We start from the raw sequence: 18,657 nt of genomic DNA, 5'->3' as shown, positions 1-18,657 counted from the left end.
TACCAGCAAACTTTGGAGCAGTTTTCAACTTCGTGATGCAGCGAAACGAGTTTATAACTTCGCCGCGAATCGACTTCATTATGCAGCGAAACGACCGGACACCAAATAGCTACGTGGAGTAAAAGATCTTGCTAGGAAACCGGCTTGTGTGAATTAAATTGATAATTGTAACTTCGGAGAACTAACAAGCTGACTCTTCGCTATTGTTACTTTATAGGAAACTAAAGAGCAACTCCGTCACAATTCACAAGAACTTGATCGTCGCTGTTTTCATTGCTGAGCTAACCTTCCTTGTAGGAATTAACAGAACTGCAGATCAGGTATTTTTATTTATTTTATTGTTAGAGACCAAAAACGTTGTGGAAAAACGAATATTTTTCCAATGCTCTCTCGTTGCGTGTCTAAACCATTTCACTGTTAAGCCTGGTTTTCACTAGCGCATAAGCATAAGGACATGCGCGCGCGCAAAATGGCATATTTGACTCAATTCTCGATACCAGCTCTCCTCAACCCGATGATAAACAAGATGGCGAACGCTTCGTTCGCCATATTGCTTTTGATATATTCGCACAAGGTCTGGGTCAAAGTGACTTATGATTGGTCCACGGCCTTGTGCTTATGCTTGTGCTTATGTCGACTCCGTTTTCACCAGTCAAAATTACGACATAAGCATAACGATAAGCACAAGAAGAACGAACTTGTCCGTTTTTCTTGTGCTTAGTCTTATGCTTATGTCGACTCCGTTTTCACCAGTCAAAATTACGACATAAGCATAACGATAAGCACAAGAAGAACGAACTTGTCCGTTTTTCTTGTGCTTAGTCTTATGCTTATGTCGACCCAGTTTTCACTTGCTTACACATGTGCTTATGCTTATGCTTCTGCGCTAGACCATATTACAGTGAAATTACTTGTCGCTGTAAATTTTAAATCTGTGGATAAACCCCTGTGGTGTTACCATTCAAATGAATCTTCTTTGACAGGACTTTTGCACAGTGCAGTTCCAGAAGTTAAAGGGTTAATGGCTGTGAATAAATGTATGTCAGATGTCCCACGTCGGCCTGAACATTCTAGTCTGGCATCTGTCACTGAGTTCCTTTCACACCCAAATTTTGTTGTCAACGACATACTTGACACTCGAAATAGTTTATGAATCAGCCAGGTACCAAAACAAAAAGGTACCACGAGATCTCGTCAGAGTGAATTGTGGTCAAAACAATTAATTTTTTGTGCATTTTGTTTGTTGCAGAGAATCTGTAGGCTGGTCGCCATATGTCTCCACTATTTCTTCTGTGCCTCGTTTTCGTGGATGTTTGTGGAAGGACTGCACATGTATCGCAGACTGAGAGAGAAGCGGAATATAGACACTGGCAAAATGTCGTTCTATTACTTCATGGGGTGGGGTAAGTGACATCAGTTATACTGTGTTGAGTAGGGTTATACCTCTTGACTTGGAGTATAGGAGGTAAGTTAGAATGAGAGTAATACTTTTGCAGGTGAGGTACGCCAGTTTCCGTATGCTTAATGTGGCGGTGATGTGGTTGTGGTGGAAATGTTGTGGAAATGTTCCAACAGAACACGTCTTCTAAACGTTAGTTATTTTTATTTTCCAGGATGTCCAGCAATCGTTATTGGAATTTCTGCCGGTCTAGCGAGCGAAGGATATGGCAATAAGAAATTGTAAGTTTAACAAGGGTTATACCTTCTCGTTCTGTTATTTTACGATTTTTTTTTGACGGTTATTTCACGCGCAAAACAGTCTTTACTTGATCCTGTGCTGGGGAGCTTACATTGCTAATAAATTCTAAAATTATCGTTAGTTTTCGAATCATTAGCCTTTATCAGTTATTTTTTCTCTGCTTGATGTTGATGTTAAACAATTTTGAGAACCATTTCAACACAACAATAACAACAAAACAAACATGAAACGCAGTTCGGAGAGCAGGAGCCTATCGTTAATCCCACAAGATGTCTTAATGTAACCTGTGTGTTTATGTGTTTCAGCTGCTGGATGTCAACCGATGGAACTCTTATCTGGACGTTCACAATTCCAATCATCATTGTCGTCGCAGTAAGTTGGCATCAAAATTGTTTCTCTGAACCTTTTCACCCCCTTAAGTGATGGGTATGTAACTTCTGCTTATTAAAAGCCAGATGCTGCTGCTTCGATATAACCGCAAATTCTCTAACGTACAATAAAATGTATAGCAACCAGAAAGGAGAATGACTTATCAGATCTTGGGAGTCGCACGGTTTAACAGGCCATTTAACAGCCGTGTACTTTATTGTTGCAGCTTAACACGCTTGTGTTCATCATGGCTCTGTTTATCTCACTCCAAAAACAGTCCAGGAAAAGACGCCGCCGTCATCACCATCACCATGACAACGAGCACCCCAACCTTAAGTGAGTAAACTCGATGATGGAAAGCGTTACGTTTTCCACACGTTTCTGTTGACTATTTAACATAAGAAACAATCAAGATGTCCTTGACTAACGTTACTTGTTATTCCTTTAGCGCTGGTTTGCGTGCGACCGCTGGTCTTCTTCCGCTTATCGGTGTTTCATTCGCGTTGGGACTGTTGTTGGTTAACCAAGAACTGGCCATGTTCCATTACATCTTTGCAGGCTTCACCTTTTCCCAGGTAAGCGGGCTACCTTTCTTCCACTTTCACTTCCATGAGGGTGCAAGACAAATGCCAGAAAACTTCTAAATTTCTTCTAGTAAAATGCTGAAAAGAAATATAGTATCACTCTACCGTACTTGGCATTTCAAAGGTCACACTGTCAGTTTTTTATTACAGACTCAAAACTTAGAACTCCTTTTTACAGCATAATGAACCGTTCACTAAGAAAGAACTGCTCAGTAGCTTTCATTTAAATGGTCACACTTTAGGATTTCATCCACAGACTCCAAAGTTAGAACCACTGTTGAAAGCATAATAAACCTTTCCACGGGAAAGTACTGCTGAGTAGCCTTTATTGGAATGGTACAAAGTCATTTTACCCAAATATAGATTTACTGTGTTATTTTATCTAATATGGGTATAGAACGATCAATTCAGTGTTTTAAATGCGATGCTAAAACTATCTTGTAAAATGTTTTTGTTTATCATTTCGCAGGGATTGTTTATATTCGTATTTTATCTTCTGCTGGATAAGACGGTAAGTAATTTAACTCATTTCTAGGGGCGATCACTCTTATTTAATTATTAATGTGTTGAGTTTTGTCCGTCTGGTGTAATCAATTAGGTAAGAAAAGAATTCAAGAACGTGTACATGCGATGGAAGACTGGTGACAAGACATACGGATTGCAGAAACCAACGCAACACTTTGTAAGTCAAAAGCGTTGTATTCGTTTCATGATAACTATTCCGTTTTCAACCGCCCCTGCTGGTCTTAGCAGCTTTAAAAGACCTGGTTTTACTCGCGTGTCTTCTTGGTTCGTCAAATCAATACCAAAGGAATCATTCTGACCAATCACATCAGGTCGTGACAATCCAGTTAACCAAATAGAGCTCGTCGCAAAGCATGTAACAGACGCGAAGGGTGGGAGACTATGGAACTTTCGGTGTTGCTTTTCTTGTGCGGATTTAGTTAAAAATGGCGCGAAATTCACTTGTAGCCATTCCCAAGGACCGTAGCCATGTGAGCGTGTGTGTGCTAATGAAATAAATTTTGTTTCTAAAATTTAAAACCTCCCCTAAGATGAACAGGTCATCTTGTTTAAGTAAAGGAGGCTGGGTAGCTTTTAGTGTCGTTCTGTATCTTAAAAGTTCACTGGTTCGTCTTTCTTTTGGTAGAAACGCTCGTACCATCCTGGAGAAATGGCGCCACTTCGGACGCCGTACGATTTTGACGATGAGGGCAACGCCACCAGCACATCTACCACGGAGCCGTCGAGTAGCGGGTTCCGCAGCAGCATCACAAGTCGTTATACGACTGAAGACGGAACAGATACGTTGGGAGATGAAGATACCAGCGCCCCAGGTAGATTCGTCCGTCTCCATCAACAGGGAGTAACCATCACGACTATAACGTTGTCGAAAACGTAAAAAAAAACTGATTTTATGAGCAAAACAACAGCTCTGCTCGTGAATCACGCTTTTTAGTACATTTCTATGACGTCCACTGCACTGCTACGACGTCAAACCTCCTAACGCGACGTTTTCTGGCGGCGGTGAAAATACGACGAAGAATTTTCTTTTGTTTTTTTGAACCTAGATGAAGTCTTTGGGAATTTAACTCCAGGAAAAATCGCCTACGGTTAACATGTTGAGCGGGTTCAAATAGACGCGATGAAGTTTGAAACGATGCAAACCTCATTGTTTTAGTATAGGTAATAGCATGATTTGTAGTGATATTTGGCATAAATACCACTAGTGATATTTCGAAATTGTTATACGTAATTTCACCAGCCTTAAGGCGAGTGAAATTTGAGACAATTTTGAAATATCACGAGTGGTATTTATGCCAAATATCACGTACAAATCATGCTATTATTTGTTTATACTACCACCCGCAAAAGGTTTGTAATTTTCACATGTAGGTATTTCAAATGAAGCTGAAATACCACTGCTCTAAGCCAATCAAATTGCAGAAATTTCTCATGTAGTAGTATAAACGACGTTTTCAATGCTGTCGTAGTCGTCTTCGTTGATTAAGCTCCCTAATAACATTGAAATCACTCACCAAAATGTAAATTTTCACGCGGCCGCCTCCTGTAGACTGATTCCTACGGTTAATTTTGCATTTCTCCTTGGATATCAAGCTGGTTTAGTTTTCCTCACACTCCTTCAATACCCCATCATTTGTTTCGCCTTTCCACAAATTTCCCACTGAGGAATTTGAGCATTCCTTCCTTCAGCAACTCCAGGGAGGATGGGTACAAGCTGTGGGAGAAGTGATCTCTGGGATCATTTCGGTGGACAAGCGTTTGTTACGATTGGTCGATGGTATCCAAGGCAACCATAAACCAATCATAAGTAACGCTTGCCCAACCAATCGATCCCAGAAATCGTTGCGCCGAAAGCTTGTGCCCATTCCCCTTATAGTCGGCGTAGTTTCATAACGCTGGTGTCACTGTTTTTATTTTTAGATGGTGAAGTTGTAAAAAAGAGTAAATACCCAGATAATCCAGAACTGGGTAAGCATTTTTTTCGTTTGTACTTGTAAGCTAGCGTCTATGTTTAATTTATTGACCGATGGAGCAGTAACCTCCATCACTGCTTTAATTTGAATTTTGAGTCAACCCGTGCGTAATTGTATTTGATTATTTTTTAGAACTGGCAAGAAAAATTTGGGAACAACCGGATAAGTCAGGTAATACAGCTACTGTTTTCGCGACTTTTGCTATATCAACAGATCTTAAGCGAATTTTTCTGAATACGAAGATTACTGTAACTGATGCGTACAGATTAAGACTACAAATATTCTTAAAGGGGCTCTGTCACGGCAGTCCAGTTCATTTTGTTTAATTTTGCCAATTACTCGCCCTCAATCGCTATGGAACTTAAAGTGAGCAAAGAAATTACACGTAAATGACAAAATCAGGGACCCCAGACAGACATATATGTCTCCTGAGCATTATTCTTGAAGTTGCAAGCAGCAGGGATCATCTTTGAAAAACTGTTAGGCTGAACAGTTTTCAAAAACCCTAATTTCAGTTCTCTTCAATCTTCTTCAGTTTTGCCCATCTGTGACATCTGTTGTTTCTGCTATGTTATTTTAACCTTCCTCTAACGTTTTAAACGGTTATTTTTATGTTTCTCTTAATTTAACAGGCATTTTGTAATTTCCTAATTTGGCTGAATTTCGTGACACAACTCCTGTAAGTTACGAAAAACGTTTTGAATTAACCTGAGAAAACAGCCGTCCTTTCGCGACCCCACAACTGGTTTCCCGCGAAATGACGCGCGAGAAACGAGCGCAGTAATTCCAGACGGGTCACTTTCTACGTAGTTCTGGATAGTGCTTCTGATTGGCCGAAGCAAATTTCCCTGGCGCCACGACGAATCAAAATTTCCACGCTCGTCCCTCAGAATTCATTTCGCGAGGAAATCAATGTCGGCTGTTTTCTCAGGCTAGTTTTAAAAGTAGTCGAGAGTTGATGTTTTAAAGTAGTTTTTGATATTTTATTTTTTTGTTTGCTTGTTGTGTTACAGAGGCGAGCACGACTCAACCAGAATCTTCGTCAGAAGAGGAAGAGGAACGGCCGTCTTCACGCGGTATTGCGTCAGATTCATCTGATTCCGAGGATGAAAATGGTACGTTCTTTGCTCTATATATTCAACGTGGCATAGGTTAAGAGATCTTACATCCCACACGTGCCTAGCTTCAATACTTCAGCGTAATCGTACATGCAGACCACATTAGTAGCAGGCGTTTCATTCCGTTTTCAAGGAGTAATGGTTTCTAGTACTTTTTTAGCATTGTTTCTACTGCATACACTTTGGTTCGTGTCCCCAGGAAGTTTCCTTGTGCATTGGCCTTCAGTAAGATATTAACGTTCTGCTGTTGTTTGTATCTATAGTCCCAAGTAAAAATGGCTGGCCAAAAGACAAGACACCGAAAAGGAGGAAAAACAGAAAAGGTTAGGCTATTCATATTTTTGGCAACACATCTTTAGTAGCAAACCCTTACGTAAATAATAATAACACTTTAATTTCAATAGGGTCATAATTACAGTTCAACTGTACTCTCCCTTATGGCCCTATAAATCTCACAATGATGACTGGTATCCTATTGAAGCAAAGTGGGAAGCACAAGGACAAATTTAGCTTCGGCCTTTTTTGAAAAGACGATCAAAAGTTAGAGGTATCTCCAGCTGTGGTAATCGTTACTTCAGGGTTGTCTTGTTTTGACACTGCTATGATTTGTGATTGGCTGAAAAATCTCGTGACTTTTTTAATCGAATCAGAAGTAAAACCGAAAGCGTGCGTGACTTGATCGTAGAATTCTGATTGTTTCAGGGAGTTGTCGGCGTCAGCTACTAATAGGCAGAGTAAAAACCTCCCTAGACATGAGCTAAAGTGGGAAGGAACTATTTTTTTTCAGTCAGTAGGTTTTTATGCTAACATGAAGTAATGTTATTTGTTTTTACAGCTCCGTTTTACGCTTCAGACGGCCCTATGCACAGTACGCCGATGGGTACGTTTTTTTTTCCTTTTTTTGTGTGTGTGTTTGATAGCACTGGAACGGTTTACACTTGACAAATTTCGTTCACATACCTAAGTAACAACCGCCTTACGAAACACTACAAACATGACTCAAGATAGAGTAGGTGGAATTATCGATGTTCCTATTCTATTTCACAGAAACCACTCCAGAGGAAGAACCATCGAAAGAAGCCGAGGGAGATTCGTCCTCCGATACCGGAGATGAAGACATACCAACAGTGATAACTAAAAAAGAACGTGCCTCATTCAAAGCTGTACCGGAGATCATACAAGACAAGGGTGTGTCCGGTTCCGCTGCAACTTCAGACACCGCTCCGTCTGTGGAAAGCACCTTGAAGAAACCTTTGAAGTCAGCGCTGAAGAAACCCAAGAATCCTGTCCCTCCTCCTGTCGTGCTAGACGATGAGGATGGTGAAAATACACCAGTTAGGTATGGTTTGTTTTCTTTTACTTTGTTTTGGGAGCTCGATGTGTTTGCTGTAGAGTTTTTCAGTTGATTAAGGGAAACCATCGTCTGTTGCAGTGACGGATCCAGGGGAGCGGCTCGGGGGGGGGGGGGGGGTGCGGGCTTGGCCCACCCCCTTATTTTTAGACTAAACTGAGACCCGTAAGGCCGAAATTTTTGTTCTGAGACCCGTTCCCACTTCCCCAATCTCAGGGTCTGATGACCTTTTGTGTGTTGTCTTTGTTGGTTAATTCTCAACAAACCCCAGCCCAACCTCTATTCAGGGTACGCCTCTATTTAAGGGACACTTTCCTCGGTCCCGAGAGTGTCCCCTGAATAGACGTTCCATTGTATCCTGTTATTATTTTCCTATTGTAGCCTTTCCGATCACCATCATCATCATCACCACCACCGTCATCATAAAGACAAGCATCGGCATCGACACGAGAGACCCAGATCCCGTGCTAGCTCTGCTTCAAGCGACCCGAAAGATAAAAAACGACGGTTCCGAAGACGGGGCTCAAAGAAAAAAGAGACTTTGGTGCAGATTGGCGGAGAGGAGTACCGAGTAAGCGCGGGACATCCAACCGAGTAAGTACCAATTGTGCCATGGGTGAGAAAGGGCGGGGCATTGGAGAGAGCACACTCCTCCTACCCGGGTTCGAATCTCGGCGGCGACGTGACGTGTGGTTCGAGTTTGCAGCTGCTTTTCTTCCTTGATCTGAGGAGCTTTACTTCGGACACTCCGGTTTCTAATTCTCCGCCAAAACCAACATTATCCGTCAAATCCCAATTTTACCCAGAGTGGTAGCCCTAGATCCTCATCTGTTAACCCTTTAAATCCCAATAGTGCTCAAAATCAATGTTCTCCTAACGATATTCATAGACTGTCATGAGCAAAGTCTATGAGAATTAACAAAATGATCACAAAGAGAAAAATATTTGATCTTTTACCAAATTCTCTTAACTAATTCTTCAAGGAAATGTATGGAGATCAGTTTGGAGAATTGGTATGTGGATATTGGCACTTAAAGGGTTAATTATTTGTTTTAGGGCGGGGCGTTTGCTACAGCGCTCGTCTCCCAATCTGTGGCCTGGGCTCAAATCCCGGCGTCGCCGCCACGTGTGGGTTGAGTTTGTTGTTGGTTCTCTCCTTTGCTGCGAGGGTTTGTTCTTTGGGTTCTTTTCCAACGCTTTTGCGCCTGTTGCGTTTAATTTCCCCTTTATTATTATCTTTCTGACATAGTAACTAGCGGTTTATTATGACTGGTAAGTTTAACTTTGAATATAGAATTTTGGTCATACTCTTGGCGCAGAATGTAGAGACATACAAAGGCGTCGAGCTCCACTTAAAATAGGTTGCCCCAACGTACGTGCTTCTGTGAACTGTCGAAACTCACGTGTGCCGTTGTTGTTTTGGAAGTATTGTGTTCTTCTTTGCTCGTGCGTGGAATATGGAATGAGGCGCTCAGGAACGGAATCTCCTGCCACGCAGACGTGAGCATTCAAAACCGTTCAATATTACAAAACGTGGTTGTTGTTGTTATGGAGTTTCCAACTTTTTTGTCCTCTCTCACTACTCTTATTCTATGTCTGTCACGAAATCCTGAGAAAGTACTTCTGGTCATACTGTAAGACTTAGTCGACATGCTCAAAAGTGTGAAACACTTGTCTCGGCAGTTGACTCATTCCTCTGAGATGTGGACTATTGTTTTCTGCTCGTGTATGGAATACGAAATGAAGTTCTTAGGGACGGAACCTCCTGCTGTGTAGACAAGCTGATACGTGCTAATACGTGAACACTGTTCCTCGTATCTTGCCATATAATTAAACCCATCTTAAGTGACCAAAGTCAATAGTCAAAATTCCAAAAGTCAATAAGTAGAATACTGAAATACAAATAGCGTTATGTGAAAGTACTGCTGAAAAGGTTTCAATCGAATGGTCACACCGTAGGTTTGCGTCCACAGACTTAAAAGTTGGAACCACGGAACAAGACTATCATTAACTCTGGAGTTTTAAGACACCTTTCTTATAGGCACGCTTGTGTGAGTTTTCCCTACTACTGCAACCTATAAATGTTTCTTCCTCTAAGAAAGTCGCATCTTCCATTCCCTTCATTTAGAGAGTTTGTATGTTAGCGTTTTTACCTTTTTCACATTAACATAAACAAAAAACAGGGAAAAGTGTAGGGTAGTTTGCGTGACATGTTTCAATATCGGCTTTGAAGTTTTCTTACCTTTACTAGATAAAACTTTACTTGGTTAAATTCAGAAATAATTTCTGTTAATGATAATCAAAATGACGGTAATGAAGCAGCACCTCCCCGCGGCGCTGTTTATTACCTAGTAATAAGTAGTGGTTGTGACGTTTTATCTGTGTCAAAAAATCGTAGTTTGGCTATTCAAATAAAGTGTGTCAGCAGTACTTTCCTGTGGTGCTGTTTTTTACGCTGCGTGTGTTACCTTCGACTTTTCATCTTAATAAGAAACCATTGCCTTCCTGTGATTCTATTGTGCATTTTCATTATTCTATAAAAGCGTGACCATTCAGTGAACGCCTGCCAATCTCAGTGCCCCGTTGTGCCGTTTATTGCTCTCCTCTCGTGATAAACAGAAAGCTGTTAACTGTTATGAGCGGCGGGTAATAGTTCACGGATATTTTTGCTCCGTATACCTTCAGGCTACGGTAACAAAATAACAGCAGTGTGCTCTTCCTTGGTATCTCATTCATGCTCGTGTCAATAGTGAAGACACGCAAAGAAGTTCAAATAAAACCTACTGAGTAATACTTTCCCATGTTCTTTTTATTATGCTGTTTAAGGTGTTGCTCACGTTCGAGTCTGTGGACGAAATCTATGGTGTGACCATTCAAATGAAACCTCTGAAGCAGTGCTCTCACGTGATTGCATTTGTTTTTCAGTATTTAACGAAGTGAAAATTGGGATTTGTTCATAAATTTTTGCTTAGAGCGAAGGAGTTAACATGAAGCTAGGAAACGTTCTTAGCGGGAGCCGGGTGCTGACGGGCAAAACAAGGTGTTTTGCTGCGTTTTCCTTAAGGGTGAAATGCCAAATAACAGCAGCATTTCTTGTAAACCAAGCTGGGGTCTAGCGATGCAGGAGTGCAATTTGTTATCACGTTCTGACGCCCTGCTGCGATTTCAAACTCCGACTGCAATATAATCGCGTTCCCTGTTTTTCTCTAACGAATATATTTTGCAACTTAAGATTTTGCTAGAGGCGCACTTAGTTAACTCAAATTAAAACACTTCTTTTGTTAATTAAGTTGGCTTGAGTTAATGGAACAATAAACCTGTTTGCGTTGTGGTTAGCGCTTCCTGTGGCGCAACCTAAGTTAAGAGTATTCGTTTTTCTATTTCTGTTACGGGAGCTACATTGTAGGTCTCCATGAGAAACTCTTCTCTTTCGGAGTCGATTATGGAGTCATGTTATGTATTGTAACTTTTGAGTCTGTGGTTGAAATCCTGTGATGTGGCCATTCAAATGAAACCTCTTCAGCAGTGCTCTCACAAAGCAATATTCATTTAATAATTAGTTCTAACTTTTGAGTCTGTGGATGAAATGCTATCGTGTTACCATTCAAATGAAACCTCTTCAGTAGTACTTTCCCATGGTACTATTTATTTAGTAAGTTGCTCTTACGTTTGAGTCTGTGGATGAAATCCTATGGTGTTACCATTCAAATGAAATCTCCTCAGTTGTACTATCGAGTGACAACATTTGTTTTTCAGAATTCTAATTGCTGGAATTTGCGATTTTGACTTTGCTATTACCGGGAATGAAGTGTTATCGTATTTGCTTCCCGCTGTGTTATCCAGGGGAGATTTAATTGTTTTTAAGAACGGCAATTACCGAGGGCGTCAAATGGTAAACACCGAGCCATTGTAACATACTTGTTAATTAGTTTAGTTGCTTTTTATTTTCGCGTTTCCTTCCTTTTACATCTCGTTACCTACCATCAGAACGTTCTTTTCCCAAAATTGAAAATTGTAGCCTCAAAATTACTGCAAACCAAGCGACTTGGGAAACTTATAGTGCATTTCATATTCATGGTCACGCTTCATGCATTTTACATGACAAGTTGATGGTAGAACGATTTGTACACTGTGACAAAACAGTTTTCATTTTATTCATTTTGCCATTCCGTTGATTTTTATCCAGAACCTTAGCAATTGAGAACTGCCTCATACATGCCTTATCGTAGACCTGTAATTTGAAATTAAAAAAACTGGGGCTTGTTTTATCGACGCATATGTTACTGAGTTGTGTTTGTTTTGGAGTCGAAGTATTTATTGGCACCTTAAAGTACTGGAGTAATTTTTCTCAAGTTTATCTTACTTTCTTCTAGAGTTTTCTAGATTTCTTGATAAACGTTTTCCTTCCAGTATCGCTTGTTCCCACAGTGGCCTAATTACACTAACCACAAAGGCTTTTTGTGAACTCATTATGAACAAGAAACTATTAATAACTTAATGGCTGGGCATGCATTGAGTGTACCCGCCACGTTGTCTAACGCTTGGATTAATGGCATCTTCCTTTTGTTTCTTTGGCAGCTTTCAAGATTCCCAAGTGTGAACACATCACAAAAAGGTATGGTGTCATTTCTGAAAACTCCGTCCCTTTCTAAAGCAAATACTGTTGAAGACGGGTTGTGTTGTGTCGGACGATTAAGTGGTCACTAAAATCTTACATTAACTATTCAAGACAGCAAGGGATTATTTACTGTTTCGTATGCTATGTAAGGTCATTCTTGGTGTTTGGATCCGTTGCCCATTCAAATTGAAAGAATACGAAACAGCATTGAGCTGTGGAGGTACTGTATTCATAAAGGCTCTGATATGGGGCACTATATTTTATCACACTTGACGTTCTTCCTCTGTTGTTGAGTGTCGGCGGGAAGCGACATAAAGCTTACATGATAATAGCCCGACATCAAGCGAGCGTTTACGGGTCAGTGGTGTTTTAAGAGCTAGGGGTTCAACAACAATGCTTGACAAACCTTGCATGAAATAACCAACCCTCTAAATTAGAAAAGCCAATATGAGTTAATGACTGCGGGTGTCTTTTGAAGTCGTCTTTGTGACTTTCAAACCAGCTTTGCGTTGGTTTGTTCATAGCTAAACAAAAGTAAATATTTTCCTTATCACACGATTAACTTTGTAACGATCTACGCCTTCCGATGATACTTCTTTCAGTCTTATAAGGGTGGGATTTAGCCTGCATTAGCCATAGCTATCCTATTTCTGTCTTCTAGCGGTTGATCGATAAGGAGCTTGTAATTAAATCACTAAATGGTAGTCGACTTGCGGTTGTGGCGTTCTCATATCACATGAAGCATCAAAGCACACGTTTATCGTGGAACGCGCGAGTATTGCCCTCACGAACGCGCCACGCGGGGAGACACGCGAGTTAACAGCTTCCCATACGAGTGCAATGTACTTGCACGTAAGTGTTTGAATTTTGCTTCCTTTTTGACAGTCTATTGACAATCCACAGAAAAAAAGTGGAATGGCTTATAAAGCGGATAATATGACAACGGATCATGTCATAAGGCAAACATTTGTAGATTAGGTTCTCTAACGATATGGAATCGATTACACGAGGGCTAGTTTATTGGTCCTAAAGTAACTGGTTTTGTGCTGAAAGTCGTCGAAACATCTAGCAGGGTGGTGAGCCTGTGATCTTTCAGATATCTTCTCCTAGTTGTAAATCGGCTTACTTTTCTTAGGGCGTGCCCATAGGTTTTCTTGCTTTGTTTAGTTTGTTTTTACCTCACCTACGTACACAAGCAAGAATAGCTACTATTTAATATTTCCTATTTGAGTGTTTCTTGCGCCCAATTTACGCAACGTATTGAGAAGTCAAGAAGCCTGATACGTCAGTGACTCTAAAGTAAGCTTTTTTGACCTCTAGTGAGCTTAAACTCAAACTTTAAAATAGATGGCATCGCTGATCATGTTGATATCAATGTTCTTTCCTAGGGCTGTACTTTCTCCTTTTAGGTTATTGCACGTGGAGTACAAAATATCACACCCCTTTGAACGTTAATTTTTTTACGATAAGCTTAGCTAAACAGTCATGATTGATTCTCCTTCACTTCCTAATAACTCGTGTTTGCTGGCTTAACTTTGGTCTCGTACAAGATACGTGTCTTATTTTTGGCGGCAGTTTTCGTGGTAGACTTTTCTACCTTCTACTTTTCAAGCATTTTCTAGGCGTATTGCTCTGTCTCGTGTATTTAAAAGGAAACAAACTTTTGCCAAGAGTTTAAGATTGAAAGCAGATAGGTAGAAAATGATATTATCAGATGTATAAAGGAAAACAACTATAAGCTGTCACGTTCACCGCACGTTTTTTAGCTCCTTATCGCATAATAGCTGTGCTTAAAATGACAAAATCACGCCAAGGGAGAAGACTATAAAGCTTTAAAATAGGTCAGCTTTAAAGCAGAAAAGGGTATATAATCTTTCCTCACGCTAAAGTCTTTGCACGTAATACTTGATGTGGCACGAATTGTTGATAAAAAAGGCGTAGAAGTTTTAGGAAAATATCCTTTGTAAGAATGTTTGGAGGTATTTAAGTTTAAAAACACCTCTTTATTATCAATGAAATATCTGTTTTTTCTTTTTTCACCTGGGTTCCTCGTGAATTGGAATAGCACACGCCAAGGTTAAGGTGCTTTTTTTTTATAGGTAGCTTAACGTGTAAGATTAGAATTACAACCACGCAAGAGCTAAATATTTCCCGCTCTTATAGTGTATCCAGTTTTCAGATTGTCAGGTGTTTTTTCTGGCACGTACGAATTGTATTTTCAGTTCGTAAGAACATACGTGTAGCAGGGTAGCACAAGATTTGTTCCTGTTATAACTGCATGGCTAAGGTGACGGCCCGGCACTAGAAGCTCGCGTACTTTCCCCTTGTACTATAGATAACCAGATAAGCCATCACGTTTGTATTAACAGGATATTATGAACGATGTGTTTATCGTTTGATAATCGTCTTATATATTTACTCTAATTTTAGCCATGGTGAAGAGCAGGCCCGGTCGCATTTGAGTAATACAATTTTAACAGATGCCGAAAGAAAAAAGCATCGTTCGGTGATCGACCGAACACCCCCGCGGAATGTTCTAGTTACGTGTCATTATAATATTGAGCGTCTAACTATGATACAAATAAAACGTTTTCTTAACTCTGTAATTAGCGCAATATCGCGGGATTATCTAAACAATGCCCATAAGCGAATAGGCTTCCGTAACTATGTAACAACCGACGCATAACAATTTAGGAGTTGTTTCTTCCCGTCCTCTTCATGCATCCTTTTTAAGTCTTTGTTACTGCTTTAATCCAAAATTACGACTTCTTGTAAATACTATACTACTTTTTAGAATGCTATAAAACAAGTAAAGCAAGTTTTATTGAACGCCACGTGGAATTTCGTCCACAGACTCAAAAGATAGATCCACTTTTTATTAATTTTAAGGAAAAAGTGACCTTCACCTTCTTTCGTATGATCTTGTGCGAATTTGGATACATTTTGAGCGACTTGAGAGAAGTTGAAAGCGGGAGACAACTGTTTACTGCTCTGGTGCTTCTATAAGCTAAAACCACTAACTTAGGCAAATTAATGAGCTACACCTTACAAATCACTGTGTAGGGAGCAAAATGCATATCACTCCACCCTATTCATGACAGGAAGTGCTAAGGGATGTTTCATCACAGATTAAAAACAAAGCAAAATCGTACTTTATTGGTTTGCCTGCATCTTAACTGGATATTTTGATCACAACAATTTTTTTTTACTCATTTAAACCAAAGCTTAGCTCAGTAAGCCAATCTCTTAACGAGTCAACCCAATTGTTAAAAATATGTTTTATTGTAGGATAATTGACATTCCTTCTCGGTCATTACATGCTACTTGATCAAAACATTCCAGGAATTTGCGGCTTCCCTTGCTTCTATAGTATAATCGTTTCTCTTCGTTACGTTCTTAAGCATCGTGCCAAACAACTTTGAAAGTGTTTTACTGAAAGCATTTCCGTAAATTTCTTTGCCCTTGGCTTTTGTCAACCCTCAAGAACCTGTTAAAGCAGGAAGGCACAGACCATAGAGTCAATTTTTGGCATCCCATGTAAAAAGCCTTAAAAAAAACTTGTGATCAAAGGAAATCTTAAACTGATGGTCCGATCTCGTTTAGAATGACAGCCTTAACGTACTTAAACTATTATCAACTGTCTATGACTTGGAATATCCAGGGCAAAATGGATTTTGGCCTGTGAAATTTAGGCTAGACCACTTAAAAATTCCCCTAAGTAGTTTGCACTTTTGTGATCATTCTTCGGATTTCCTCATCAGATGCGTTTATTCTGTCAGTAGACTTAAAAGCTAGAATGACATTGTACAGCAAAAAATAGCTTTTATTTTGATGGTCACACTGCAGGCTTTCATCCAGAACAAAACGTTGGATCGAAATTGTACCGCGTTAAAAACAGAACCATGTGAAAGTACAGCTGAAGAGGTTTCATTTGAATGGTGACACCATAGGATTTCATCCACAGACTCAAAAGTCAGAACTGCATACTAAATAGGTTGTACCATGTGAAAGTGCTGCTAAGGAGGTTTCATATTAATGGCCACACCATGGGATTTTATCCACAGACTCAAAAGTTAGAACTACATACTAAATAAATAGTACCATGTGAAAGAACTGCTGATAAAGGTTTCATTTAAGTGGTCTCTGGGATTTGATCCACAGACTTGAAAGTTAGAATCACTTTGTACACCATAAAAATGCAGTGTCAAACACACAGTAAGGGTCGTTTTTTTTTATCCTTGTGGGGATTGATCTTTAATACTTTATTGGATTAAACAGTGTTTGAAATGGGAAACAGTAAAGTTTTCTTAATTCAGATATCTGGCTTGAACACGTTCACTTTTTTTCTTTCCGGTAAGAACAGATTAAGATTAATCAAATTCCAGTTGTGGAGTGGGGGACGTGGTGTAGAAATGATTACCCTTTTCGACCTAAGCGTCTCGCAGTATAAAGATACAATGTACTAGTTATTTTTAGATTTTTTGACAAAAAACTGTATTCTTAAGTTATAGTTCAACTTCCATTTTTGCACCTGAATCGGTTCTAATCTAAAGTGAATCTCAAATGATTATTATCTTTTACCCTTAATGTTTTTTTTGTCTAAGAAAAAAGTTATTATGATATAATATACAGTCGAACTTCCCTGTGCGACCACCTCTTGTAAGCGGCCACCTCCAATAACCGACCATTTATCCAAAACACCAAAACTTTCTCAGTCAAAGCTTTATAGTTGGACCTTATCGCAAACGACCACCTCTTTTCATCGTAAGCGACCGCGACCACTTTGGGGATGACAGTTTAAGAATTTTCCATTATTCTTAACTTTTCTAACCGACCACCTAATATCATGGTCATATCTTTGTGTTCACTGAATGGACTACGCTACTCAGAGTTTGAAAAGAACGTTTAGGAACAACATAGATTTACGTACATTGTAACCTAGTAATGCATGCGATACAATCTCTTCAAAAAGTAGATGTGTTTGGACGTCTTCTCCGCGCGAGACCTCCTGCAGTTCGACTCTCATAAGCGACCACATCTGGTAAGCGATAACTAAGTTTTCGCATTTTGGGTGGTCGTTTACAGGAGATTCGATGGTATTGGATTTTTTTAATTATTATTATTAAATGAAGAGAGAGAAAAAATTCTGTCTAACGAACGACTCTCCTATATGGCTATGGATATAAAATAGTTTGGATATAAAAAAGTTCTTGCTTTTCCAGCATTAGCTTTATAGGCTTTAGCTTCAAACTAACAGCTTCTATTGTTATTTTGCAGATTCTGTTGATTGAACTGTCATTTGGAAACATCTGACAAAAGGAGTAGATATTTTGTATTTAAAACTAATTAATATACATGTTTTGAAGCAAACTTTGTAAATGTAAAGCTTAAAGTAACGTCTTCAAGTCGTAATGAAACAAGAAAGGTTTTGGCTTCTTTTTGCGGGTTTAAAAAACTCAACAAGATTGTACAGGCTTGCTTAACGTATTTCATCTTTCATGTTGGCTTATACTGATTGGTTAGATGTAGCAATTCTCGCTGTTTCTTTTATAAGGCGTAGTTATAGTTTTTAGATAAAGGATGGATATTTTTATCTTTAGTCCAAGATAATTGCACTATTTTCTTACCATGAAATTTTAATGCGAAATCTCCAACTTTTGAATGACACATAGGACTTCTAATGTAAGTTTTTAGCATATGAATAATAAAATATAAAATTGTAGGTTAACGTATGGAAATTGTATTGCTAAGAACATCTTAGTTTGTAAATTATTTCTTTTAGTTAGTTGCTTTTATCGTTTGCTAGCGAACAAGTAGAAGAAAAAATCATGCGATTCTTCGATGAACATTCGCCTGCGGTGAATGCGAAAGCCATTAAGGTATAGACCATGTAGAAGACTTTTAGTTCATCTTTTTAAAGTCTTATTTATTCTGTAATGAGGCGTGTTCTGAAAGAAGTGAAGCCGACTTTTGTAATGTACAGTTTTGCTCATGCAAGAGTGTGAATAAAACAAAATTCTTATCAGCTGTGTTTTCTTGCGTTTTTTCCACGCACTTTATTTTACCTTCGGCTTATTAAAATCACAATCGTGAAACAAAAGCGGTGTTTCTTAAATTAAAAATGTGTAATTACATTTAGAATGTTTGCCGAAATCATTAGTATGCTTACAGGTTCATTGCGGCAGAGAAAAAAGAACACAAGTTTGATTTTAAAATGTATCGTTAAATCTGAGGGAGAGAAACTTTTCTCGCCCTTTCGTTAAAAACTAACGCAGGTGATTTTATTTTTTTGTTTTTGTTACTTTTTTTGTTTCGTTTTTGTTCTTTTAGAGGCGCTTTACTTCCCATTTGGTCGTTGGTTGTTATAGGAAGTTTGGAACAGTTCGAGAAAGTTGAAGCTTACATTAGCTTCTCCTTTTT

At 39.3% G+C, this 18,657-nt stretch overlaps 1 protein-coding gene across 2 annotated transcripts in view; it reads left to right on the top strand.

Annotated features, from left to right (window-relative positions):
- The window catches only part of LOC140923293 (cadherin EGF LAG seven-pass G-type receptor 1-like), a 30,095-nt gene extending 11,821 nt beyond the window's left edge, over positions 1-18,274 (top strand). Inside the window, exons 18-35 of one of the 2 annotated variants that reach the window (XM_073373387.1) lie at positions 218-320; positions 1,250-1,403; positions 1,614-1,680; positions 2,005-2,071; positions 2,295-2,404; positions 2,517-2,643; positions 3,122-3,163; positions 3,251-3,334; positions 3,803-3,989; positions 5,098-5,145; positions 5,283-5,321; positions 6,164-6,265; positions 6,532-6,591; positions 7,104-7,148; positions 7,316-7,607; positions 8,001-8,213; positions 12,198-12,234; positions 17,515-18,274. In XM_073373387.1, coding sequence (XP_073229488.1) covers positions 218-320; positions 1,250-1,403; positions 1,614-1,680; positions 2,005-2,071; positions 2,295-2,404; positions 2,517-2,643; positions 3,122-3,163; positions 3,251-3,334; positions 3,803-3,989; positions 5,098-5,145; positions 5,283-5,321; positions 6,164-6,265; positions 6,532-6,591; positions 7,104-7,148; positions 7,316-7,607; positions 8,001-8,213; positions 12,198-12,219 — 1,762 coding nt within the window. In that variant the 3' untranslated portion in view covers positions 12,220-12,234; positions 17,515-18,274. The remainder of the gene's footprint in view (positions 1-217; positions 321-1,249; positions 1,404-1,613; positions 1,681-2,004; positions 2,072-2,294; positions 2,405-2,516; positions 2,644-3,121; positions 3,164-3,250; positions 3,335-3,802; positions 3,990-5,097; positions 5,146-5,282; positions 5,322-6,163; positions 6,266-6,531; positions 6,592-7,103; positions 7,149-7,315; positions 7,608-8,000; positions 8,214-12,197; positions 12,235-17,514) is intronic. The other variant, XM_073373388.1, reaches the window with a different exon arrangement.
- Positions 18,275-18,657: the final 383 nt, after the last annotated feature.

The sequence above is a fragment of the Porites lutea genome, chromosome 13 (genome assembly GCF_958299795.1).
Source record: "Porites lutea chromosome 13, jaPorLute2.1, whole genome shotgun sequence".
NCBI lineage: Eukaryota > Metazoa > Cnidaria > Anthozoa > Scleractinia > Poritidae > Porites > Porites lutea.
This window is presented reverse-complemented; position numbering and strand designations above follow the sequence as displayed.